Source organism: Heloderma suspectum, chromosome 6, assembly GCF_057233095.1.
Source record: "Heloderma suspectum isolate Gila_16-S chromosome 6, 16-S_ref, whole genome shotgun sequence".
Classification (NCBI taxonomy): domain Eukaryota; kingdom Metazoa; phylum Chordata; class Lepidosauria; order Squamata; family Helodermatidae; genus Heloderma; species Heloderma suspectum.
Window position 1 is genome coordinate 97,421,658 of NC_139463.1, and position 25,751 is coordinate 97,447,408.

The 25,751-nt window shown below is 49.0% G+C and overlaps 2 protein-coding genes across 13 annotated transcripts in view; one reads left to right on the plus strand and one right to left on the minus strand.

Moving 5' to 3' along the window:
* On the minus strand, positions 1 to 24,441 carry TBC1D17 (TBC1 domain family member 17). 9 transcript variants are annotated; one of them, XM_084805380.1, is made up of 17 exons: positions 24,378 to 24,441; positions 22,837 to 22,935; positions 21,866 to 21,940; positions 20,265 to 20,376; positions 19,288 to 19,501; positions 17,443 to 17,554; positions 15,911 to 16,075; positions 14,760 to 14,888; positions 14,146 to 14,249; positions 13,889 to 13,983; positions 12,472 to 12,588; positions 11,478 to 11,578; positions 10,441 to 10,540; positions 9,874 to 9,971; positions 7,066 to 7,182; positions 6,273 to 6,359; positions 1 to 5,477 (listed from the first exon to the last, which is right to left on the minus strand). In XM_084805380.1, the coding sequence occupies exons 1-17, from the start codon at positions 24,426 to 24,428 to the stop codon at positions 5,265 to 5,267; spliced, it is 1,989 nt and encodes a 662-aa protein (XP_084661506.1). In that variant the 5' UTR covers positions 24,429 to 24,441; the 3' UTR covers positions 1 to 5,264. The 9 variants fall into 9 exon arrangements, with proteins under 9 accessions (XP_084661506.1, XP_084661505.1, XP_084661511.1 ...); XM_084805379.1 differs by having other exon boundaries at positions 14,760 to 14,891; XM_084805385.1 differs by having other exon boundaries at positions 23,941 to 24,402.
* AKT1S1 (AKT1 substrate 1) overlaps positions 23,495 to 25,751 on the plus strand; it is a 17,192-nt gene continuing 14,935 nt past the window's right edge. For 2 of the 4 annotated variants that reach the window (XM_084805392.1, XM_084805391.1), the window contains exon 1: positions 24,499 to 24,671. The gene's annotated coding sequence lies outside the window, so the exon portion shown is untranslated. Of the gene's footprint in view, positions 23,689 to 24,498; positions 24,672 to 25,751 lie in introns of those variants that run through there. The other 2 variants (XM_084805388.1, XM_084805389.1) reach the window with 2 other exon arrangements.

Genomic DNA, 25,751 nt, shown 5'->3' on the forward strand with positions numbered 1-25,751 from the left:
TCACATATACCTGCATTCTTTTAATTTAAAGAAACACAGCTTGTAATTTTAGCAAGAGAGAAAAGCCGTCGTTCAGTAGCCCAAGCGCTGGCCTCCCGAGTTCAAGGATCGCAGGTGAACTTTGGTTACCATGGTCAAAGTAACATCGGAAGCTGCCTTAGACTGACTCAGACCCTTGTTCCATCAGGCTCCATATTGTCAACACTGACGGGAAGCAGCTCTCCAGGGTTTGAGGTTTCCTAGCTTTACCTGGAGATGTCAGGGATTGAACCTGGGACCTTCTGCATGCAAAACATGTGCTCTGCCACTGAGCTACGGTCCCAGCCTACTCTGACATCCTAATTGCTACACACACAAGCTGCTTTTGAATGCTCCCCCAGGGAAAAACATTGCCTGCCAGGCAAAAACCACACAAGATTAGTACATCACGGAGAAAAGTCCTAGCCCAGCATCCCCAGGAAAGGTTCCTGGGGGTTGCTGGGAGTTGTAGTCCAACACATCTGGAGGGCACCAGGCTGGGGAAGGTTGTAACGTGCTTCATTGGTAGCTGCAGGGAATTTTGTACTTAATTTAAAAATGAGATTTCCCCCCAGCTGCATTCTAAAGCAATACAGTCCATTCCACCATCTCACACTGCTGCATGTATAGACCAGGCCTAAACTTATTCAGCTGTCGAGTAAACAGGTGATATACACATGCATGTGTGAACCAAGCTCACCCCACCTCCCCACTCCCCACCCTTAAACTTTTTTTTCTCTTTTCCTTTCATGTCCTGCGCTGCTATGCTTTAACTTGTCACTCCAGCAACAAGGGCTAGAACTCCGCTGTCTTCCATATATATACTCCAAGACTCAAACTGCTGGGTATTTCTTTTTCTTTACACCCAGTATCAAATGTAACTCTGAATGGACACAAAGCTAAAGCCTCCCCGCCCCAGTTAGTGCTGTCAGTTTAAGACTGGGATGAGATTTGGGCTCGAACCTCCACTTACCCATGAAACTCACCGAGTAACTTGGAGCCAGTTTCATGCACTCTCTTTGTCAGCCTAACTTTCCTCTCAGGATTGTTGTGAGAATAAAAACAAGAGAGGGAGAGCCACATATACTACCCTGAGCTCCTTGAAGGAAGTGCAGGATTAAAATAAATAAATTATCCAGCTGGTTTTTTCCTGCATTCATCAAGGCCTTTTGAGCTAGTATAGAGCAGCAGCTAAGAGACCAATGCTGCAAACCAGTTCAAATGCCATGAACTTACTAGGTCACCTTAGGCAGGCCTGTCCTCTCTCAGCTTCAGCTGCCACCTCCCATCTGCAGCATACCTTATCAGGGGTATTGGAAGCATTACTAAGACCTGGCCTATAGGCATGGCAGAGTGAGATGGTAAAGTGGACTGTACCACTTCAGTTTGCTTACAGCAAGGCCACTTTAACATGATTCTTGCCAGAAGAAAGCTAGCACATGAGAGTGAAAGACAGAAGCCAGATCTCTGATCTGTTAGCTTTCTACTAGCAAGGAGGCATGTTGTGGCTGCTTCTTAAAAACACAGGGGAGCAGTAAAAGTAATACTCCCTGCACCTATCATGTGAAACAGCACAACTCATTCTACCACCTCATTCTGCTGCATATGCAGATCCAGCAGAAGACAGATGTATCTGACACACTTCAAATTCTGTGAAGAGCTATGCAAAATGTTAGATCATGGCTGTAGCCAGGGCAAGCAGAGCAAGCCCCTTAAATTGAAATGGAGGCAGGGGGCACACCTACATCCCTGGCTCCCATCTCTACAGAGGGAGGGCGAAGCTGCCCAGGACACCCATTCCTAGAGAAAGTTTGCAGGTTGGGCTGGGTGGGGAGGAAATGAATGTGAAGGTAGCTTGCAAAGGGGGAAAGGGTGCCTGAAACAGAGGCTAGCAGTCAGGGACCTGGAGAGAATGGGGTGCTGCTCAGCCAACTACAGATGACCAAAATATCAAGGGCTGATACGGAGGGAAATGGGCTCTTTCTTCTTCACCCCCTGTGGCCTCCTTCTCTGACTCTGCGGCTGAATCTCTCCCTTTCTCCCCCCACCTTTTCTGAATGAAACCAGGTTGCTGCGAATGGCAGTTTTGTGAATGCCGCTGCAGGCACTGCTGGGGAACGACATGGGTAGGATAAGCCCTGAGATACAGCCCCCCTGCAGGCTGGTGCAGATGGTTCTGGCTCCCAAATCCAGCATTACTTCTCACCCCCTCCCTTATCTCTCGTTTCCTTCTCCTGACCCCACCATCCCAGACCCCACTGCTGGCAGCTTAAGAAAGCAAGAGAGAAAAAGAGGGCACAGAAGAACAAGGAAAGCCAGGAAAATAGCCAAGCTTTGTGATACTGCATGAATTGCCAGTTAGTACTGCATCACCACCTCCCTGCAGCACTGGGAGGGGGTGGGGGAGAGAGAAAGGGAGGAGAAGACAGAAAAAAGGAGAGGAAGGTGGAGGAAAGCAATTGCTGCATTCAGTACAGTGGTCTCTCCTTTGCTTTGCTGCACAGAGACTGGAAAAGGTGTATTCATGTACTCTTACCCTTCACTCACATTAAAGGGTTTAAAAGTAGCATATTATTTTTTATTCTTTGCAGAGGCCAGGGCTTGCACTTGCAGGCACCTAGACAATCCTGCAGCTCAGAGCATATGAACACACAGAGGTTAGGGACCAGATGTCCCTGGCCCAAATCAGCCCCCCACCCCAGTTAATTCCCTCCATTGCCATCTTGGTTGGTTGGTATGTCCATGACAATTGTCCTTCCAGAAAACTCAACAGCCTGTGAGACACCACCTTGGCCCATGCTCTAAGCTCCTAAACCTCTTTTCTTCTTGGATCCTAGTCACATGACTCCTGACCACCTGAATCCTATCCAGAAAAGGGGGGAGGAGCAGAAGAGTCCTATTTTAGGTATGTTTCCTTTGTAGCCCCAACTTTTTGGATGAAGGGCAGCAACATACACTCTCCTTTCAAAAATTTAGGCCTCAGTACACAGCACATGGAAACCCACCGAGCACCAACCTGGCCTGCTTGTCTTTTCAAGCACATCAGTGGACCTAGCAAGAACCAGCTCTGTGGCTCAAGCTCTATCCCAAAATACCACAGTCACCCAGCCTCTTCCCCTTTACTAGCTTTCTGGTGCACATGTCCTCTTTCGTTCTTCTGAGCCCTGTGTACTGGCCCACCGTTATTCCCCACAGGGCAAAGGCAACAGCTCTAGCCTGCGCAGTTCAAGTCCTTTTCTCACACAATCAGAAATCCCTCCCCTTTCCTGCTAGATCCACCCTCCTCCCCCTCCAGAACGCAGGAGTCTTGGCTTGCCAGCTCTTCTCCCCCATAAGAACCCAGCAATGATGAACAGGCTGTATTAGGTGATAAACATTTGGTATGGCAGGAGCTATAAGCCAACCAAAACAAAAAACCAGTCTCAATGTCAACCACACAGACACACATACAGCAGCTCAGTGGTAGAACAGAAGGCCCCAGGGTCAATCACCAGGATGGGCTGGAAAAGACTCCTGTCTGATACCCTGGAGAGCCACTGTCAGTCAGTGTGGACAGTACGGACCAAGACAGATCAATGGCTTGACTCAGCATAAGGCACTTTCTGCTGTTCCACTTGAAGGCAACAGTTGAGGCTGGAAGCGTTCACCCACTAAACTGCCCCCGCCCAACTAAACACAACAGCAGGGCAGCATGATTAACCTAATTGCTCTGGGCATTCGATATAAACTGATTGCCTCATTTGGAGTTGTGGAGACGGAGGCATTGGAACAAAAGTCAGCAAAGATTCCTCTCATCTACCATATTCCATGGCAAAATTACATGTCAGGGTATCATACAGACTCTTCCACTGGCAGTCACAGATATATGCCAAGCATAAGGAGGTCAACCTACCATGGGTCCCCTTTCAGGAACCCTAGGAACTGCAATTCCAGGAGGAGGAGCAATATTCTCATGATCCAGGGCTCATGATCCAGCCATGAATCAAGCTAGTGTAAGATGTGCAGCATAAGCAAAGGAGGAATCCATACAAACCATGGGAGTTAGGTCTGTATAATGGTTGTGTTTGGGTAAGAAGGGGCAAATAGCCCTCAAGCACTCCCCGCCGGTTACTCACATCTCCAATCTCAGGCTAGCCAAGATGAATGGCTCAAAGTGAGTGGTTTTCCATCCAAAAAACCTGACACCCAAACAAATGACACTACATTTTTAATGTACATTATAAAGGAAACGAAGAAGCCAGGTTAGGGGCTGAGAATGCAGTCCAACGGTAAGAAGGGGAGCAAGAGCGCACATGGATTTGTTGCACACGAGGCAACAAATCCACAGGCCTGCTAGGCTGGAAAGGCACGGAAGAACAAAAGCCAGACATCTTCTCCCCTTATATATATTGCTGTCAGTTCATGAACACCTCCTAAAAGGAATGTAGCAAGCAGCAAGTGAGAGAAGATTGTCCAGCCAAGGGAGGGAAGCATGAGGAGCTACATCGACAGGAATTCCCTGGCAAAGTACCAAGCAAATTAGTGGCTATGCCTTCCAGCCTCAACTGCGGACTCCTCTGACTCCACGTTTCTCTCAGACAGAACCTGCCCTCCCTTCACTGACTAGGCTCCCCCTAGCAAATTGCTCTTATCCGCCATCCCTCATCTCTCTTTACCAGAAAGAACTTGGGTTTCCCTGATTTTTGTGGGCTGAGACAGAGACTTCATTAGCAACCTGAAAAGATGTCCCCATCAAGACTGAAGTTTAGTAGACAAGCCTGGGAGTTGCAAAGAGGCAGGTACAGAAAAGAAACGGGAGTTTTCACACAACCCGCCCACCCCCAAACAGCCAATGAAAGCAGAAGGGGGAATCTAGGAGGTTCAGAACACAAAGTGGAAGAAAAATGCACACAGCAGCCATTAACCTGCTCCCTTCCATCTTCTCAACATCCCAGGTAGAGTGAGTGAACTTTATACCAAGCCCTGGGGTGTCTGAGAGAGATGGCCAAGCCCCAGTGCATTGTGGGAAAGGCACACAATGCACAGCAGGCACTGGGGTCTTCAAGAGCAACACAGCAGGAATTCCTGGGAAATACAGCTGCTTCCAAGCCCCATTTGCCTGTAGAGACTTGATGCTCCTGCAGCTACATGGACTCCAGGAAGAACACAACATGCAAAGCCCCCTGCGCTCTGCCTTGGCCCCAGCCCCTCACCCGCTCTGGTTAGAGTGCTTGTGTTAAGAAGAGGACGGCAGCGATGACAAGCTCTCAAGGAGTGAGGCTCTGAGAGGTGGAGGCCTCCTCGGTCGGCAGGATTTCGATGCTGCTGTCCGGCTGGCTCGGTGAGACACTGTCTGTGAGCTCCATCTCCTGAGCCTGGCTGGGTGACAGCGGCTGGGGAGAGCTTGCTGTATCCGTGCTGGGCGTTGGAGATTTGCCCTCGGAGAGTCCCAGCAGCTCCTGGACGTTGCGGGGTAGGTCCTTCGTGGGAGTGGAGAAAAAACAGTTTCACTAGGAAAGGTTTTCCCTCTGGTTCAAACCTGGGGCCCAATTCAAAACACATTCTCAGAGCGGGGTGGTTTAGTCCCACACTGCTTCAGTGGCATATAGATGCTAGAGCCATGTGGGACAGGGACCACAGCCCGGGGTAGACCACCTGTCCTGCAGACAGAAGGTCCCAGGTTCAATTCCTGGATCTCCAGGTAAACGATCAGGTAGAGGAGGGATGGGCAACTTGTGGCCCCCCAGATGTTTTGCCCTAAAACTCTCATCATGTGTGGAGTTGGGGAGAAAAATGGAATGGAGCATCCTAGAGGAGGACGTGGCTGGCTGGAACCTGAACACAAGCACTTCACACTGCAACATTTTGTTACAGGTCCCACTTGTAAGCACTATTGTTAATAACAACACATGACACGCACTGCATGGGGTGCCTTCTGTGCTTTTGGTGGGGGGGCCTCCACCTGGCAGCCTTCACATTCAAACTTGCTCTCATTAACATGGTATTTCAAAGCCACTGGGAGGACCAGCTGCTTTTCCATTTTGTTCAGTATGGAGCCCTGTGCAAGTGAGATGCTCACAACTCTTACACCAACTGTAGCCGGTCCACTAATTAACTCCTATTGTACAAGTCCCTTTACCATGGGGAGTCAGATAATGCAACACAGGGCAGTTTGCTCGCCCAGTCTGCCTAGCAAAATGGGGCATGGAGGCTCCAGTCTTCACCAAAGGACAACAAGATATGAAACGGTTCATGTCAAGCTAGGGGAGACTCACTGGAGTAGCTGCCAGCTGCCTGTAGATCGCCTCAGCCCGGCATAAGATGTCTTCCACACTCATCTTCATGGTGAGCTCATTGATATGCTGCGGAAAGGCAAACACAGAACCTAAGAAACTCAAATGGTTAACCAGGAAGCAAAGAGGATACAGTTTGGCAAGGGTGGGGAGGGGAAGAAAGACACAGAGAAATGTACATTCTGAGAGAGACAGACAGACAGACAGAATCAGTATGTGACAAAGGGTGGATTATGTACTTCTGCAAAGTGGCTACCAGTTATAATGCTATTACTCAGAAAATGCCAGTACTGCAAGTTGGAACGCTTTATACAAAGTGGGTTGAGGAAACTCTTCACACGTAGGTATTATTGAATCAGCGGGCCAAGATCAGAGGTGCCTGGGGAAGGACTGAGATCTGCACTGTGAAAAAAACAAGCTTTGCTCCTTGACCAAACTGATGGACAGTAGGCCTCATCTGCCTTTCTAAGCATTCAGCAGAAACTTCACAAAACAGCAGGGCACAGTGTGCTGCGAAGGCCGGCTGCAGGCAGTGGCATGAGGCCAGGCCCAAGAAAACTAGGAGCCACGGAGGAGGAATAGGTAGCGATGGAAGACAAACAAGTCCTTTTCTGTTACGTTTTCAGAAACATGCCTGGTGCGTAAGCCTGAGGACTACTAACGCGATTCATTTTTTGTAATGGAAAATGACACATGCCTGCGTGTGCTAGACAGAGTGCAAGCATACTCATGCACGGGAGAGAAGAGAGGAAGGTTAGAGCTCCTTGGCACTCACCTTGAGAATCTCATTGAAGCCAAAGCCAGAGTTCATAAGAGCCTGTCTCTCAGCATCCAGAATGCCACAGGCCACCAGCAGGTGGAAGTTGGGGCAAGGGAACCCTGTCCACAGCACCTGGCATGGGAGACAGATGCACCATTTGGTCTGAGGAAAGGTGCCATAATCCCATGTCACAGTCAGGAATATGGTGCAACATGTTGTCGGAGTTAAATGCAATACTCTTACCTCTGAGCCTGCAATAGCCAGACTGCCTCCAACAGCTAAAGATGTTCTCTTCAGGCCTGACTGCCCCAAGTATGGCTGGCCAAGGCCTAGGCTTTCCTCTGCCTCTAGTTTACCTTGGGCTTGAAGCAGTGCTGGCTCCAGATTTTTGAGGGCCCTTGGACAAGACACCCCCTCAGTGAGTCTGCCTTCTTACCACCATCATCACCAGCTCCACATACACTTTCTTATCATTGATACCGCTTGCTTGGTTGACAGGCCCAGAGCCAGGGACCAAGTCGGCTGCGGCATCTGCTGCTCCTCCTTAGCACCACCACTGTTGTCTGGGCCAGAGCGAGAGGCAGGTGAACAAGCAAGTTGGAATCGTAAAGAGGAGGAACAAGTCCAGGGGGCTCTTGTCAGTGGGCCCTGCTGGGGTGTGAGCCCTTGGCAGGTGCCCAATAATACCTACCCTTGATGCTAGTCTTATCCATCTCCTTTAACCAAGTAAGCTGTAACACCTGCCTAGCTCATCCAGGGCAGGAATCAAGTTAGGATCTACATTTTGCTTTATGTATTATTTTAATGCAATCTTACATTCTTAATGCATTTAAATAAATCTAAATTCTTGGTTAAATAAACTTGCTTGTCCTGATTTATGGGGTGGGGGTGGGGGCGGGGTGAAGAGAAATGGGAAGTCTCCTTGACTTATCTCATCCCACATTTTGTCCTTCTGACCAACTTACAAAAAGCGTACACTACCCTGTGGGGAGAACTTAACCACTGAAAGCTGGTGGAGTTATAACAAAGTAATCCAATTAGATCTCTGAACTGCAGCAACTATTCCTCGTAATTGTGATGAACCCCCGGCAGTCAATAATCCAGCAAGTGGTGGCAGCTACTGACTTGTACTTGGTTTTAAGGTGTATTTAGTCCCAGTGGTAAAACTAGTGTGAAGGTAGGCCTGACTAAGCCTTGTAAAGTAGTCTGAGTCAGGTCAGGTGCCTGATGGGATTGAGAGAATGTGTATGTGCCTGACCATGAGAAAGTAATTGTAACTTGCTCATTATAAGCAGGAAATTCCTATCCACTAAAGTAGCTCATCCCTAAAGATAAGAAGGCAGCTGTGCTGATAAGACTGTTGCTGAGCTAAATTAGCTCTTGAGCATGTGTAGTGTATTTTCTTTGTTCTCCAACTTTCAGTCTGTATAAATGCATCCTATTTCTTTTATTTTGTGTGACATAAGTTTTGAGTTTCGTCTGTCTCTCCCACAGCTGTGATGTGCTTTAATAAATTCCTGACTGTTCACCCTAACCTGCCTTGGATACTCCCTTAACACTAGTTAATCATCTAATCATCCTAATCATTTAATCCTATCAGTTAAACAGCTAATCCAGTTCACAAGGTAATGCTTGGATGCCAGGATAAGGAAAGGGGGAAGGTTCTCCTTAAGGACCCCAGGAGTGTAATATCTATATTCTACCGCTTGCACTGCCCCCTTAGTACAGCTGAATCCATTAAGTCACACATGTGTAATCCACAGATGCAACACTCCCAAATATTCCTTCAATTTTCTCAATATCCTGGCAGCTTGAATTTGCACTAGTTGCCCTCACCCTGCCTAAGTGGTGGCTGTAATGCACAGTCCAAATGATGCGCCTAAAGGTCCCATGCAACACTGCAGAGGATGCTGGCGAAAAACTGTCAGCTTGTGCACTGTAGCCTCATGCTCAAAAAGCTGACAGCATAGGTAAGGGACAAGCCGGAGGAGTTCAGTTCAGGGGAACATCACAGGGACAGATTGAGGACCACTAGCAAGCCAAGTGTTCCAGCAGAATTAAACCCACCCAAGGTCAACCAAGGCGTACATGCGCATGTGTGTAGTCCTTAAGTGGCAAGTGGAGCCACTTGGGTGGAAGACACATGATGCGGTTCCTTTGCTGAAGCTTAGCAGGACCAGGCTTGACCAGGCCCTGGATGGGTGACCATTGGGGAATGGAATATATGATGCCCTAAGTTTGTTGGAGGAAAGCTGGGAGACAGCTTTGGCTGTAGCTCAACAGTAGGGCACCTGCTTTGCATGCAGAAGGTCCCAGGTTCAATCCCTGACATCTCTAGTGAAAAGGAACTCAGGAAGCAGGGCTGGAAACCCTTCTGCCCAAAAGCTTGGACAGTCATTGCCACAGCAGACAATACTGGTCAGTGTGAGGCAGTTTCATATGCTCAGGTGGGCTGTGTACCTCTAGATTAAATGATCCATTGGGTATTTTTCAATCCAACGATTGCAGGGGTTCTAGTCTGCATTTCAGTCACAGAGATCTCTGTAGCTTTTTATTTTTTATTTATTTATTAAATTTATTAATCGCCCATCTGGCCGGTCACCCAGCCACTCTGGGCAATGCATTGTGTATTTCAAGAAACATCCCTCAGCTGTCTCCTCCACTTCCCAACCTTACGACGCAATCCAGAAATCTTTTGGCTTCTTCTCACTCATGTTTCCATTTCCCCTACTTTTCTCCTAACACTGAAAACCATCATGACATACCCTGCATTCTTCCCACCCAGTACTCAAATCAAACAAGCAGTCTCCAATCTAGTCTTACCTCCCATAGCTGAAGAATTTCAGAGAAGGCAAACTCTCTCTTGAACCAGATCAAGATCCATCGGAAACAGAAGCATAAGGTGCCTGACTCCTTTGAGTCTGGGAGAAGCAGCAAAGCAGGATAGATGTCAGTAACAGATTGTTTTATACAGTAAGTTTTTTCCTGAGACTAAGAGACACCTTACTTGCCCCGGTGTTGCCTTTCTTCTTTAAACTTTCAAAAAAAAAACTAGTCAGAAGTTAAAGTGAGGTAAAGAAAGGAGTCCCTGAATAAATAATTCAGCCTTCCCCAACCTGGTGCCTTCCAGATGTGTTGGGATTACGACTCCCAAAAATCCCAACCAGCATTGGCTATGCTGGCTAAGAATTATGGGAGTTGCAGTCCGACACATTTGGAGGACACCATGTTGTGGAAGCCTGAATTAAGAGCTCAAAATTAATCAATTTTTATGTCACAAAAAGGTTTCATTATCACACACACACACACACACACACAGAGAGAATAGGAGATGCTGTCCCTCTCTAACAGCCCCTGTTAATTTTAAACCATAGCCAATAACACAAGTACCTAGGAAGTCACAGAGTGAGGGATCCAGCACTCTGAGGAGCAAGGTGAGCTGGGATAACTGTCGCTTCATGGACTCCTGGCTTTCTTCAAAATTGCGATGCTGCAGGCAGAAAGTGAAAGAGTATGAACAAGCTGAAGGGAAGGAATTCCTAACTTACACCCCCGTTGGCTTCCCTGGAAATCTGCACTGCTGGACTGCACTTCCAGAATAACATTTGGGCCAATGTTCAGCTCTCATCTTGTCCACAGAGTTAGAACAGGGGAGGGCGACTGCATGAGGTCTGGGGGCCCTCCCTGTGGGCGCTGAAAATAACATTTTGTAATGGCATCTATAGCAGCTATGGTGTGCACAAAGGATCAAATTTCTCTTGGAAACAAGCTAATGTTGACCATTTGGGTACTCTGTAGCTGCTATGGATATCATTCCCCCTCCCCATCCACTGACCCCCTCCCAATTTCAGGGGCAGGGGGGCTACATGTGGCCCACAGGGCACGTTTCGCCCATTCCTGAATTAGAATAATTGAGCTGGAAAGAACCTCAAAGACTGTCTAGTGCAACCCACTGGCGATGCAGGCAATCTGCTGCTAACAGCATCCTGGATAGGTGGCCATCCAGCTTCCACTTAAAAATCTCCAACCAAGGAGAGCCACTACCTTCCGATGGGGTCTGTTCCACTGTCGAACAGCTTATACCATCGGGAAGTTCTTCCTAATGTTTAGTCAAAATCCTTTTCCTTATAATTTGACTCATTGTTTCAGGTGTTAACCGCCCCTCCCCCCTCCGGGGAGCAACAGAAAACAAATTTGCCCCATCATCTATGTAACAGCCCTTCAAATATTTGAAAATGGCTATCGCACTGCCTCTGAACTGTTGCTTCTCCAGGCTAAGCATACCCAGCTCCTTAAAAACGTTCCTAAGACTTCATTTCCAGGCCCTTCACCAGCTTTGTGGCCCTTGTCCTCTGTGTCACCCACAGTTACATGGGGACAGGCTCTTTTCCCAGAACAGATGGCGCTCTTCCAAACCAAGTACTCACCACCAGCTCCATGAAGCCACAGAAGCACCAGAAGGCATCCACTTCGTTCTGGGTGATGTACAGAATGGGGGATAGGAGGTCGCTCATGCCTTGGACGTAACCTGCGCAGGCAACCAAAAAATATAAAGTAACTGCATTGTGTGGGTTTTTTTTCATCCTACGCCTCAAGTTCTATACCCTTTCATTTGGGGCCCTGGGGACTGCCATGACGAGAGACAGAATTAGAGGATTAGCCAGGGCTAGGACAGACAAGGACCCAACAAATTCTCCCTGGAAAAGGCTATCTGGAGAGATTTACAGGACTGTCTGTACTGTGCATGCTCCTCAGCATGGAATTTAATATCCCAAGTATCTGAGGTTTCATTTTTAGGAAAACAAACACACAAACCTAAAATCATTTTCTTGCCCATATGGCAGTGGAAAGCTTGAAAATAAGTGGGCAAGTGATGGCTTTATTTGAGCACAGAGAATACACAGCTCTATTCATGCCCATGTTTGATGCTAGAGGCTGGCAAGATCCTGCACTGCTGGGCCTTACACCCATAAGTGAACCATCTACCAAGAGCCAGCACTGCCAGCGTCGTCGTCGTCGTCGTTCAGTCGTTAAGTCGTGTCCGACTCTTCGTGACCTCATGGACCATAGCACGCCAGGCCTTCCTGTCCTGGCTCCCCCTTATTGCAGAGTCTTGCCATGTTGGAACTGAGGTAGCATGTGCTGTTTCTGATCTGGCCAGACACTGTGGCAAAGAACACTTCCCAGAATCCCCTGTAGTAGGACTGAAGGATTCTAGTTCAGACGCTGCACTCCCTTCTACCCCTCACTAGCCACACCTCTGCTTCTTCCCTCCCTAGATAGTTAAGGGGCCCTCCTAGGCTAGCTCAGGTTTGGGGGGGGGGGGCCTCGCTAGCCAAGGACCCCCAAAAACTTGAACTGGCCCTACCGCTGCACTATGTTCTCCTGCCAGCCTTATTCTGCCCCCTTGTCCGGACTCACCGAGGTCAAAGTTGTACATGCAGTAGGTCATCAGTACATCATTCAGGAGCACCAGGCCAGGGTTCTCGCTGCCCTCGTAGAATTTGTTATTCCTGTCGGTGCGGCTTACATCTCTTTCTACAAAGGTGTAGAGAATCTACCACAAGTTATTTTAAAAGCATACTTATTGTCTTTCTGTCAAAGGCCACTCGAGGAAATGACCAATAACACAGTCCATAAAAATATGAAAAACAAGGCAAGGCAAAATAGCAAGATAGGAGCAGAAGCGGAAAAAAACCGAAGCACGGCCCCCCAGGAAAAGCCCCAGGGGCCATGAGCTCCGTGGTACAGTACATGCATTGCATGCAGATGGTTCCAGGTTCTATCCCCGGCATCTCCAGTTAAAGGAGGGGTTTGAAAGTCTGAGTCAAATGCAGGTGACAAGAGATGATGTTCTAGGGCAGCCTTCCCTAGCTAGGGAACATGTGCTGGCTAGGGATGATGAGAGTTGTTGGCCAACATGTCTGGAGGGCACCCACCTTGTCTAGGGCTTATTGGCACATCCAAAATTAAACAAGCACCAGAGGTAACCTGTCATCCAAGCAATCTGCCTAAGATGCAACTCGCTTTGCATATCCCACAGTAGTCTGTGGTAGGACCCTGTCCCACACTAAAACAACCCAGGAAGGCACAGCAGCCTCAAGAAACAGCTGGACGTATTGCTCCTCTTTTCCCCTTTCCACAAAACCAGCTGCAAAGGCTTTTCCATGTATGCAGCAAAGTCTTCCATTTCTTTCTCTCTTTTTTTTTTTTAAGGCAGCAAAGGTGTGAAAGGATTACTGGAGGAGGAGGAGGAGACTGCAGAGAAGCTAAATGAATTCTTTGCATCAATCTTCACTGCAGAAGATGTCAGACAGATACCCGTGCCTGAACTAGTTTTTGTGGGGGGGAGTGTGGGGGGGAGTGCAGGGGGGAGACAGAAGTGGCCAAGAAGCTGAGTCAAAGACAGAGGTGACAAGAGATGAAATTCTAGGACTTACTGACAAATTAAGAATTAACAAGTCACTGGATTTTGGCTTCCACAAAGGGAAATCCAGCTTCACAGAGCCATGTTCAGCGGGCAGTATGCCACTGGAAACCAGATGCTGGGGAACAACATCAGGAGGCCATTGTCTTCACACCCTGCTTGTTGGCTTCCAGAAGCATCTGGCTGGCCACTGTTGCACTAGGTGGCTTTAGGGTGTGACTCAGCAGGGCTCAATATGTGTTTGCTATCACTGTTTTTATTTTTACTATCAACACCATCTTACATGGAGATGAGCCTGCACTGTCAGGCAGCGGAAAAGGGAATAAACAATGAAATAAGGATACGTGTCATGACCATGAGGGATTATAAAACTCTTGACCAATCAGGACCAGGAGAGGGACCCATACTGACCAATCAGGCTACGGTAGCCACGCAGCAAGGAGTTCCGTTGTTCCTGTTCCTCGCTGACTGACTTCCATTGTAGCTTCATGCGGAAATACTCATCTCTTGAGAAAACAGTAAAAGAAGGATATGGAGAGTGTTAAAAAAAAAAGAAGAGCTCATGCCCTGAATCTTGATCCACAGACCGACCCCCCCCCCCCCCCGCAAAGCCCAGTCCCGGCACAGCTTGGAACAACCATTCTCCCCCAATCCTGACCCAGCCATACGTTTTCCGCCTCACTTGCGCCTTGTTCTCCTCATTGGTGTTGTCGCAGGAGTAATAGCTCAAAAGGTACTTCCAGGCTTCCTTGCGTAGGGACAAGCTGAGACCCTGGAAGAGAGCAGGGGGAAAGGATTGATTAAGATAAGCTGAGACCCTGGAAGAGAGCAGGGGGAAAGTAGTGATTAGGATAACCTATGACAGAAGAAAGCACCTACTCAAGGTGTGCGCTGGGGCTTTTTAGTCTTTCAGTTTTTAGTCTTTGAGTTTTAAATGTGTTAATTTGTTTTAGATCTTTACACCAGTGCTGGTTTTTACTCTAGTTGTATTCCATTTTAAACTTTAAAAAATATATTCTGTTTTATCATGTCATATTTTGAAGTTTGAATGTTGTGAACTTTTTTATGAACAGCTTTGGCTATTGGGCAGTGTAAAAATGTAGTAAAATAAATAAATGAAAACAAACAGAAGTTGGGAAGAAAACCAACACAGTCCTGCACTACACTCTCCCCTGTCCTGATATACAGCATCCCTCACCCTACCCGCTCTGTCGGCATTGCTTCCTAGTGCCCCAGCAACAGAGGGCTTCTCAGCCGAGCTCCCCCTCCCTTGAAGCCTCACCCCAGCAAAGATCCTCCTGCGCAAGCCAACGGGGTCCCCCACACGCCCATCAGGATCCAGGTGCTGCTCCCATTCCTGTTCCGTCACAGGAGTCTCCCGCTGGACAGGAGGACGCTCTCCCAGTCGTGCCTGCTGCCAGGGACAGACAGAAAGAGTGTTACAGAGGGGGGACTGTTATATGCTGTGGAATTCCTGCATGTCAAGAGGATCCTGGGGGACGTCGTAAAGCCCCTCTCAACCTGGGCAGGGCTACAGGCCTAGGTGACTAGCAGGAAGTGGGCCAAGTCGTCCCCAGCTAAGGCACATTACAGGGGGAAGATCAGCAATGTTATACTTAGGGGCAGTTGGCCCACCATTACTGATCTTGACTTGGAATCCCCAGTAAGGTTCTGTGGAATGCCAGGATTCGATAAGGCGTCAGTTTTCAAATTACACCCTTGGCTCTCTAGTCCTCAGGAATCACCTCTTCAGTCATCGCCATTCGTGGACTGGACAAAGCCTTGCACTCTGATCCAAGGAGGAGTGAGACTGGGAGATGCTTTGCTCTGCTCACATGGACACCACAAATCATCCAGGCAAGACTAACTGTCACAACTACCAGGCCCGGGATTCAATATTTTAGCAACACAGTTGAACCTGGTGTTAGCTTGACATAAGTCCACTTAGGCCTCTGCATTATGGACTGCTCACCCGATGTGGAGGGATTTCCCGCAAAGGGTCTCAAGGTCACCCTTTCATTTCTCTTCTTCTGCCTCTACAGCAAGGGTGGGGAACTTGTAGGCCAAAACATCTGGAGGGCCACAACTCCCATGATCCCTCACCACTGGCTATGCTGGCTAGGGCAGGGAGGAGCTGAAGACCAAAACATCTGGAGGGCCACAAGTTGCCCATCTCTACTCTACAACACACACACACACACACACACACACACACCCCTACCTACCTGCGATTTCCTCCCCCCAACATGCTCACCTCTGGTGCAAATCTGGGCTAGTGCAAGAGCGGGGGTAACTGGAGATGAGAAAGGATTGCCAAAGTATCTCTTGCCCCATGGAAGCACTCTCCTCCGCCGCCCCCCACGCCCCTGTACTGCCTGCCATTCCTCCCACCCTCCATTGCGCCGTGCTGGAGCTGCCTGCTCAGGCACTCACGCAGGTGATCACTTCAAAGCCGGTCTCATCCTCCACATTGGCAGCAGCCAGGTCACTGTGGGAATGCTGGCCAACCCCATCCTCCTGGTGCAGAGCCCCCCGGAAGAAATTGGTGACTTTGGAGAAGCCACCAAAGGTGGCGGCATAAGGATCCTGCAGGAATCGCTAGGGGAGAAAAATAAACATCACAGCATGTTTGGAGCTAGGCTTTTCATTGCACCAAATCTGCGTTGTGTAGAATGTGCGGAGGGAGGTTGCTGGCCAGACAGCTCCCCCATGGTTTCAGGTACGCTGGCTGGAAATAATGGGAGTTGCAGTACAACACATTGGGAGAGCACCAGGTTGGGGAAGGCTGGTGAAGGAACATATACGTTAGACTACCTCACAAGAGGTTGTGCACCGAAGTCTGGGCAGAGCCAGGACGCAGGGTGTACCTGCCAGTCTCAGCGGGTATTCATTGATGTATATCGCAAACAGATGATTGGAAGGGCTGCCTTGGTGGCCTGGCATCTTCACCAACAGCCAACCCCAGAGTCCATCTACAGCTCCTTCTACTCTCCCCGTCTGTAGGGCGCAGTCTGGAACATGGACTCTTACCACCATCTGCCAGGAGCCAGAAGAGACCACCCCACACAGATGCAAAGGCACAATGTAATTAAGAGCATGTTGGCATTGGCTTCTGTTGTAAGCCGCTTTGGAGGAAATCATGGCTGACAAGCAGGGTGTAAATAAAGTAAAATTCCAAAGACCCAACTTTGGAGTTGAGGCATCTCAGTAGCCAGCCCCACCACCATCTAATACAGGGGTGTTGAACCTCTTTCAGCCCAAGAGCCAAATTCAGTTTCAGAGAAGCTCTGAGGGACCGCATTCCAGTGGTGGGCAGGACTGAAGGCAAAAGGGGAGGGGACAAGAGGCCACCATGTTTCATCTTAAAGCTCTTAATGCCAGTAACTAAGCTTTCAGAGAGGCATTTTGACCTTTTAGAATGAGAAAAAACTGCAAAAAGCCAGGAAATCCCGCAATGATCGGTGGCACAGGGGTGGGCTCAGGGGAAGGGGGAAGGGCCACCCCAGGAACCCAAGAGGGCCTGAGGTTCAACTCTCCTGATATACCATACGAAATTAAAATCCCATTCGCCAGCCAGAGAATCCAGGAACATGGCTCCAACAGCACCCCAGACATATACCGGATCCCATTTTGCTCAAAAATCACACACACACACCTATATCTATCTCCCCCAGATATATCACCAGCACTCCTCAGGAGAACCAGGCATCCAAGTTTTCTGAACCTCCTTCCCTAACCAATGCTAGCCCCCACAGAGAGCCTCTGTCCTTGCCCACAGCTCCTGCCCTTTCCCACAATACCCCACTCTACTTGCCCCCCACTCTACTTGCCCCCCACTCCTTTAAATCGCCTCCACTCCCCCGTTCCATAGAACCCAGGCTTCTGGGCTCCACTGCCCCTTTCCACATCCCCAAACCCACTAGAACATAGCCATGACCATGGAGCACGTCGGAGAAGGGCCTCACCGACACAAGATTGGAAGAGCTGTCGTCAAAGAGCTGAAGCTCATCAAAGGAGTGGGAGAGGGCGTACGAGTCATGTGTGTAAACCAGGTAAAGACGGGAATCTTTGGGAGAGCTGCAAGGAGAGAAGCGAAACTAGAGCGAGTTTCTTATTCCACCCTGCCCCCCACCAAGACACTTTTAGCATTGGGATACACATTCTGCATAGTAATATGGCAGAGCCCTTCCAAAACTATACCACTTCAGACTGCAGGTGGAGAATCCTGGGGGGTTTTTCAATGCTCTTCCCTGCATGCAGAAAGCCAGCACATCAGGGAGATGTGCTCTTGCCTCACCCTCTCCCTGAAGTACTTATACCAGAAGTTTGGTTTGTTTTACATGAAGAAGTGAACATTTTATATATTTAAAGTATTTAGACAACACTTTTCAACCGTACGATAATATCCAAAGTGGTTTAAAATTCAACATGCTATTCCCCTCTCCTCCGGTCTGAAGTGATATAATCCAGGACAGACTCTAACAGCAGATCAGATCTTACCCAGCCTGGGAAACAGAGTACCTGGGTCATATGAACTTAACAGAGAAGAAAGCCCTGCTGGAACTGACCAAAGCCTAGCATCCTGTTTCCAACAGTGGTCAACCAAAAGCTTCTGGGAAGCGCACAAGCAGGAATTTAGGGCAAAGGCCCTCTCTTGCCCTTACTTCCCAGCAACTGGTAACTGAGATTAATTTTGGACTAAGCTAGAGCTTTGCTCAAGGCTTCAAAACAGAAATTTGCTTTCAAGCTGGAGTCAGGGAACAGTCTCCCATACCAGGCATAAATTTGGACTGTTTTTCTCTCCATACATTCACTGGATAAGAAAAGTGCTTTAGACCAGTGGTCCCCAAACTTTTTGGGACCAGGGACTGGTCCGTGGAAGACAATTTTTCCACGGACCGGGGGGGGGGGGGGGATGGGGCCGGGCCGCAGTAGGGGTGTGGGAACCCCCCTTACCTTGGGTCCACAGGGGCAGGATCCATCCCCCCCCCCCCCCCCCGGAATCCTCGTCAGCCCTGGAGTTGCCGCGGAGCTGCCGGCCAGCTCTGGCTGGGGGAGGACTTCCGGCTGCTGGGATGCAAATGGCATCCGCATAGCGGACGCCATTTGCGTCCTTGTTCTTTGTAGTAATAGGCTATTACTGCAAAGAACAGGCTCCAGCCGGGGGTGGACTTCCGGCCGCTGGGACACATTTACGCCATTTACGTCCCTCTTCTTTGCAGTAATAGGCTATTACTGCAAAGAACAGGGCCGGAGCCAGCCGGCAACTCTGCGGAGTCGCCATGGAGCAGAGCTGGCCAGGGCCGGCGAAGATTCCGGGGCGGGGGGGAGGGACGGATCGCCTCCGCGGACCCAAGGTAAGGGGGGGGTCCCACACCCCTACTGCAGCCTGGTCCCTAACAGGCCACGGACTGGTACTGGTCTGTGGCCCGGGGTTTGGGGACCCCTGCTTTAGATGACACAGACAATCCTTTCCCCCAAGTTTGTTCAAAGTGGTGACTTCTCTCCTAAGTAACATAAGCCACCACCAAAAGTCTGAGATTAGGTGAGTAAAGGTGTTTCACAGCAGACTTGAGTTTCTACCCCCTCGCTTTTGTAATGAACTTCATATTGTAAATCAGGGTAGGGCAGCCACCAACCCATGGGCCTGATCTAGCCCACAGAGGTTACCCATCCAGCCTACAAAGCCTGCCAGGATTCCTCAGGGGGGTGGGGTTGGCCTCCATTGTTAACTCCAGAGGAATCCCCACTTATCTCCAATCTGTGCTCTTTATGGAACAAATGAAGTACCAGGTACAAGCCTCACTCACGTGGCTAAGATAACGTATTTGCAAAGAGCTTTGAGCAGGGCCTTGGTGCCCCCACGGTGGAAGTGCAGGGCCTGAATGGAGATGCCATCTTTGGTGATGAAGATGAGGTATGACCAGCCCAGGCCTGGCTTACTCTTGCGGATGGATTTCAGCTCAGACAAGCTGAGAGAGAAGGCCCACTGCCCACGTGGGACTGGAGATTTTGGTCCAGCAGCTGGATGGGGCGGGGGGGGGGGGAGAATAAGAGCACAAAAACAAAAGAGCTTAGAGAACTGTTTTCTCTCTCAGAGAAGAGTAGTTCATAGCTGCCAGCTAGCACTTCTCCCCATCCTGCAACGCTTATTGCAGCATTATCAACCAGCTTTAATCCAAGCCTCATTGCCACACCAAGAGATGACCATAAGAACTTAAGAAGAGCCATGCTGTCCAGCATTCTGTTCACAAAGTGGCCAACCAGCTACTCACAGGAAACCCACAAGCAGGACATGAGTGCAACAGCATGCACCTGCCCATGTTCCCCAGCAGCTGGTGCACATAGGCTCACTGCCTCTGGTACTGGAGGTAGCACACAGCCATCAGGACTAGTAGCCACTGCAAACCTTCTCCTCCAGGAATTTGTCCAGTCCTCTTTTATCCAAATTGGTGGCCATTGCTACCTCTTGTGGTAGCGAATTCCCTAGTTTAACTATGTGCTGTGTGAAGAAGTACCTCCTTTTATCTGTCCTGAATCTCCCACCAATCAGCTTCATGGCATGACCCTGGGTTCTAGTATTATGAGAGAGGGAGAAAAATGTCTCCCCACCCGCTTTCTCCACTATGCATAATTTTGTACACCTCTATCATGACTCCCCTCACATGTCTTTTTTCTAAGCTAAACAATCCCAGATGTTGTAAGCTGTCCTCATAGGGGAGTTGCTCCAGCCACTTGATCATTTGATCTTTTCTATCACGGTCACCCGCTCCCTCTTCTGGCTTACCAGTTGTTTCCTCCTGGACCCGAGATCGGGTCCCCACTGTGCTGATTACAGCCCAGTCTGGTTCATACCCCGGGTCAAAGATTTCTTCTTCAGTGTGGCAGCCCACCAGGTCCTAATAGACAGAAAGCAAGGTTAGGGCCCAAGAGGTTCCCCACTTCCTTATATACTTCATCAGGATCTCCAAGAAGATGCTTACACAAACAGTGACTTCAGTGCAATATACTTTTAACATCTGATCTCATGGAGAAGAATTTGAGTGAGGAAGGAGTGGACATATGGACTCCTCTTTAAAGAGAAGCACATACCTCTCCTTAGATTGGACTCTGCTCTACTGTAGGTCTACTTCCTACAAGGCAGAGCAAAAGACAACTCTGGGATATCCTCACAGGATTTCACCGGACATAGGGCAGAATCCAAGCATGCTGCTGCGCTCCCACTCAATCTGTTGTGCAAGCAGAACCCACCCCTCATGCAATGGGGAGCTAGCAGTTTAAAAGGCAACCCCGGAAGTCAACAGAAATGCTTGTTTCCGGACTGGGACAGCTCAACAGAGCTTATTTCTGCAAGGTCCGCTGATCTGCCTCATTTCAGAAACAAGTGTTTCCACTCATTTTGGGTTGTTTTTAGAATCGCTAGCTCCCTGTTGTGGTAGCATACATTTGGATACTGTCCATAATCCTCCTTGTGAGAAAAATAGGAATTGCACTGCTGGATATAAAGAATGTGGGAACAGTACAGAAGATCAACCCTCATTCTGAATAAACCATATAGGAGCACCTAATGCTGTCTGCACTTCTGAACACTTCCCAGAATGCCCTTGACCCTGAACTTTTACATAAGGGCCATGGCTTTGTGGCAGAGTACATGTCTATCTCCAGTTTAAAAGATCTTGTATAGGGGAGCTGAAAAAGGCCTCTCCCAATTGTAAAAGGCAGTCTTAGACTAGACAGAGCAAAGGTCCAACTCAATATAAAGCTATTTCATATGCCCAACGTTTCTACTGGTTTAATGATACTGCAGCAGACCTTTTCTATTCTACTATTTCCAAGAGTGCCTTAGAGGAGAAAAGGACTACTTCCTGTCTAGGAAGCAGAGCAGAAAAGAACTGGAAAATCCTCACTTAACTTCACCAACTATGATGCTACGTATGGGGAAAAAGCAGGGCATGTGCTCCTTTCTATAAAGAGTGCAGGAATCATAACATAATAAAGACATACTTCTGAATAACTTTTACAGGAGTACTCAAACCTTTGTCTCTTGGTTACTGTGAGTACAATACAAAGAACAGCCATCTAATGATACCAGCCCAAACTAAGGGTGCACACAGATGCACTCTCAGCAGCTGCTCCACAAAAGCAGCTCTTTTCCCCGGAGATGGATTTTTTTTAAGTCCGCCATTTTTACGAACACTGAGGAGCTACAACATGGTAGCCTGAAAAGAAAAAATGAATCAGAACAGTGGTTCATAATAAGATAAAGAATCGCTAGTCTAAAGCAATTTAATTTGTATTACCCACATCTAGTCCTTGGGATAGAATACACTAAAGATTTAACTAAATAGATACAGGTGGAGGATTATAGCAACAGGGAAGGGGACTCACCTTCTTGGTGTACATGATCTGAGCAGCATCGGAAGACTCCTCTATAGGTGTCCATTGTAGCAAAGTATCCGTACCCTGAATAAAGGAAGAAAGATCCGCTCATAAGAGACCCAGAACTTCAAAATATGCATAGCTGTGTGCACACTCTACAAAAAAAATCCAGCACACAACCATTTACTACACTTTAATACAAAGTACATACAGTGTAATAAAAAAAGTCCAGTTGTACTAAGGCAATCTGAATTCTGTCATCCAGATAATTCAAATTTAAGTAAAGCTGAACAGGTTCACCTATTCTGTAAGCCACAGGGAAGAACAAGAAGCTATCTAGAACACTGAAGAATTCCACTTTGTATACCTTTTCCTGCTCTTAGAAAAGTAATTAACCCTCAACTATTGGAAATGCTGCTCAGATCAACAGCATAGTCTGAGACATTACCCGGTACTGCTTACACCTTTTCAAGCATACTTCTTAAACTATAACGGCTGGCAATTTATACATTTTAAAAACAAAAAGAGTTAAATCTGAAATACTCAGGAAGTTGAATTCTATACCAGAAGCCAAGTTCTACCATTACACAAAACATACACAGTCCCGAGAATGGCCACATTCAAGACATCACACTAAACCATGCGTTAGCATGACATGAACAAGCTGCAGCAACCTTTGGTCTCAGTGTTCCTCCCTCCTCTCTCTCACAGTTTCAAGCTGGCTTACTTCAAGCAAACCACCATTTACATTAACTGCAGTTTGTCAGTTTACATGACACGCCAAGCTGTGGCTAAGCAAAAGCAGAATCAAGTCATTCCAAACTCCTCCTCATGGCTGCACCGAGAAGCAGAGGAGGAGCATACAAATCCAAGACTTGCTGTGGCTTGTTGAGGTCTGAACGTGGCCAGGTTTCTCATCATAGGCACCTAACCCTCTGCTCCTGTTTTTCAATTCTAAGCAGCGGCCCATCTTGACCCACCTTCTCAATTATGCGGATAACCCCTGGTATGAGGGAATCTTGGTCAGGATGACGCTTTGCGCTGGTGTGTAAATAGACACCATCCTTCTCAAATGCAATCTGCAGCAGGACAGAAGGAAACAAAAGGTTACGAGAGAAAGGACCCACTCCAAACCCACTCCTCCCCCAACAAGCACTTATGGGAGTGACACCCAGCCCAGTAGGAACATACTTTATTATCAAAACAAGGCTCCAGAGTAATACCAAAGTCCGTGGGAAAGACAAATTTACAGCCATGACACACATTAAGGAAACGTTACAAAACGTCCCCAGAAAGCAGCCAAAAGCCACTTCTCCCCCTCACTACTTAGCTGGGGAAAAACAAGCTTCCCACTCTACCAACCACCCTGTGCATTGAAATGGGGTGACACACCCCTCGCTCTGCCCCGGGGAACAATTCCAAGCATCCCCCGCGAGAGGGAAAACCTTCCCCTCCTGTCACACCCCATCTCTTCTCATAAGAGCCTGACCAGCGCTCCCGTATCGGGACAAGATCCTCCCTCACCCTGGAGCCCCCTGACTCCATTCTCCCTGACAGCCACTTCCGGAAAAACAAAGCGTCACTTCCAGGCCCGCTCGCTCCTCCCTCTTCGTAAATAAGCTCCCCTCAGCCCCCGTCCTTGTTTCTGGCACGAAGGACCTGCACGAAGGGGCTGGGGGCGCCACGTTCGTGTGCGGGAGGGAGGCTTCCGCCGCCATCTTGGTAGAGGGCGAAATGGTCGACTCTCTAATTCATTTATTCCGGCGAGAAGGTCGTAATTTTCCGCCAGCGAGCGAAGCGGGAGCTAGGTGGCTCCGGATCAGTTGAGGAAAGTCCGCTATACATTCGAAGCGCGTAATAACGGGCCAAACGGGAAATGGATTTACCTTTCATGCCCAAACCATACAGCAGATCCGCCAGCCCGGCGCCCTCCAGATGGTTGGACTGCAACTCCCAGAATCCCCCGGGCAGCGGAGCTGCCCGGGGGATTCTGGGAGTTGCAGTCCAACCATCTGGAGGGCGCCAGGCTGGCGAAGGCTGAAATGGGAGAAAACCATCTCCTACCACAGGCTGCTTTCTCCCACCTTTGCCCAGAAGGATGCAGTCTCTCTCTCCCTCACTCGCACGCACCACTGCAGGCTACCGGGTTAAGGTGCACGTGGCTCCCGCTCCTCGCACGACCGCGGAAACGGCGGAGGGGCTCCAGCAGGGAGTTACCAAAGGCGCAAGAGCGGCGCCAACCCCGCACCCCTAGGAAACCACGGGCTTTAATTTTCGCCGGGAGCCCGGCCTAGGTGCCCCTCCACTTTGTGCTTCTACACGTCTGAGTGGGCCGCGCCATTTTCGCTGCGGGCAGCGTTGCGCCGGGCGCCTTTGGCCTCCGGCTTCCCTCTTTCACAAGGGGCGTTTAAAGCGCGTTCTGCTACATGCGCGGCCTTAGCTTGGGATGCGCATCCAGCCTCCCCCCCCCCCCGCCTGCGCTGATACAGGGAGGCCTCGCTCCCCGACTCCATCTTTGCACCGGGTATAAATCTCCGCTCCTCCCCGGGCGCGCTTCCGGTGCCTTCGCCATCTTTGCCGAGGGCGCCGTGTCAGCCGCTGCTCCCATGTCTTGTGAGGGCAGCCGGAGGAGGCGGAGCCGTGAGGGTGGGGAGGGGGAGGAGGCGGTTGTTGTTTAGAGGGGTGGGGGAGGCATAAGTGCCTTGGGAAGGGTTAAAGGTGAGAGGTCAGGATTCTGGCTGGTGACCCCGAGAGGGGGGTGGGCGAGGAGGCTCCGGTGGCTAAGCGAGGAGAAAGGAGTGGGAGGCAGGAGAAGGTAATGCATCCCCCTCTCTGCACCTCCCCTCGAGGTCCCACTCCAGAGGAGGTGGGGAGGAGAAAGAGGAATTGATTTTGCCCATTTCTGTCTCCCCTTATTTTTATCCCCTCATTCCCCATAGTGTTGTCTGTCTGTCTGTCTGTCTGGTGGTATTACCCCCCCCCCGCCCCCATTTCATGGTATGAAATTTTGCTTTGTTGCCTGAGAACCCAGGAGTCCTGGCTCCCTACCCTCACGCCTTCCTGTGGCTCGTTAGAAATGGCTCTGCTTTCTCCCCTAAAGAACCCAGGAGTAATGTTAGCTTGGCCTTCTCTGCTCTTGCCCACTAGGCTGCATGCCCCTTTCAGAGGACTCTGGACTGGAGTCTTAACTCTTCAGTCCTCCTTCTCTAGACTTTTCCCCTTATCTTTGCAAGCCGACTTAAAAGTCTGGGCTCCTTGCCCTTTTCAAACCCACTAGTTTGCATGCCCCCACCTGAGAGGACCTAGCAAGTCCTGGCTCCTTGATTGTTCCGAGTGCAGCCCTAGCCCCTTTAGAGAGTAGAGCCCTGCTTTCTCCACTAAAGAATCCAGGAGTTCTGATGTTTGGCTCTCATTACTTTAAACTACTATCTTGAATTCTCCTATGAGAGAACCCAGGAGTTTGGGCTTCTTACCCTTTCCCCTAATCCCTTCTCTCTCATAAAAGAGCTATCAGTCTTAATTTAACCAGGCATGTAATATTAACCCAGGTTGCAACATTGAGTTGATTAATTGATTAGCTTAATCAACTTGAAATCTATTGTTCCCTTCCTGAGCAACAATTAAAACAAACAAAACGTTAATCATCTTAATACAAGTACTTATAGAAACTGTGGGTGGCAGGTCCCATCTTAGAAGAGGCATTGCATACATATATCTCTTCCTATGCCCGCAGTAATGTGTGTTTGTGTCATCTAAAAACAAGCATTTGTTTCTTTCTAATTATTGTTTTATTCAGATGAGCATTTAGTATTTTAAATCAACTAAACCTTGTAACAATTGGATCAGTGAAGGTACACTGAATTGTATGACAGCCATTTTTTTCTCGTTTTCTTTG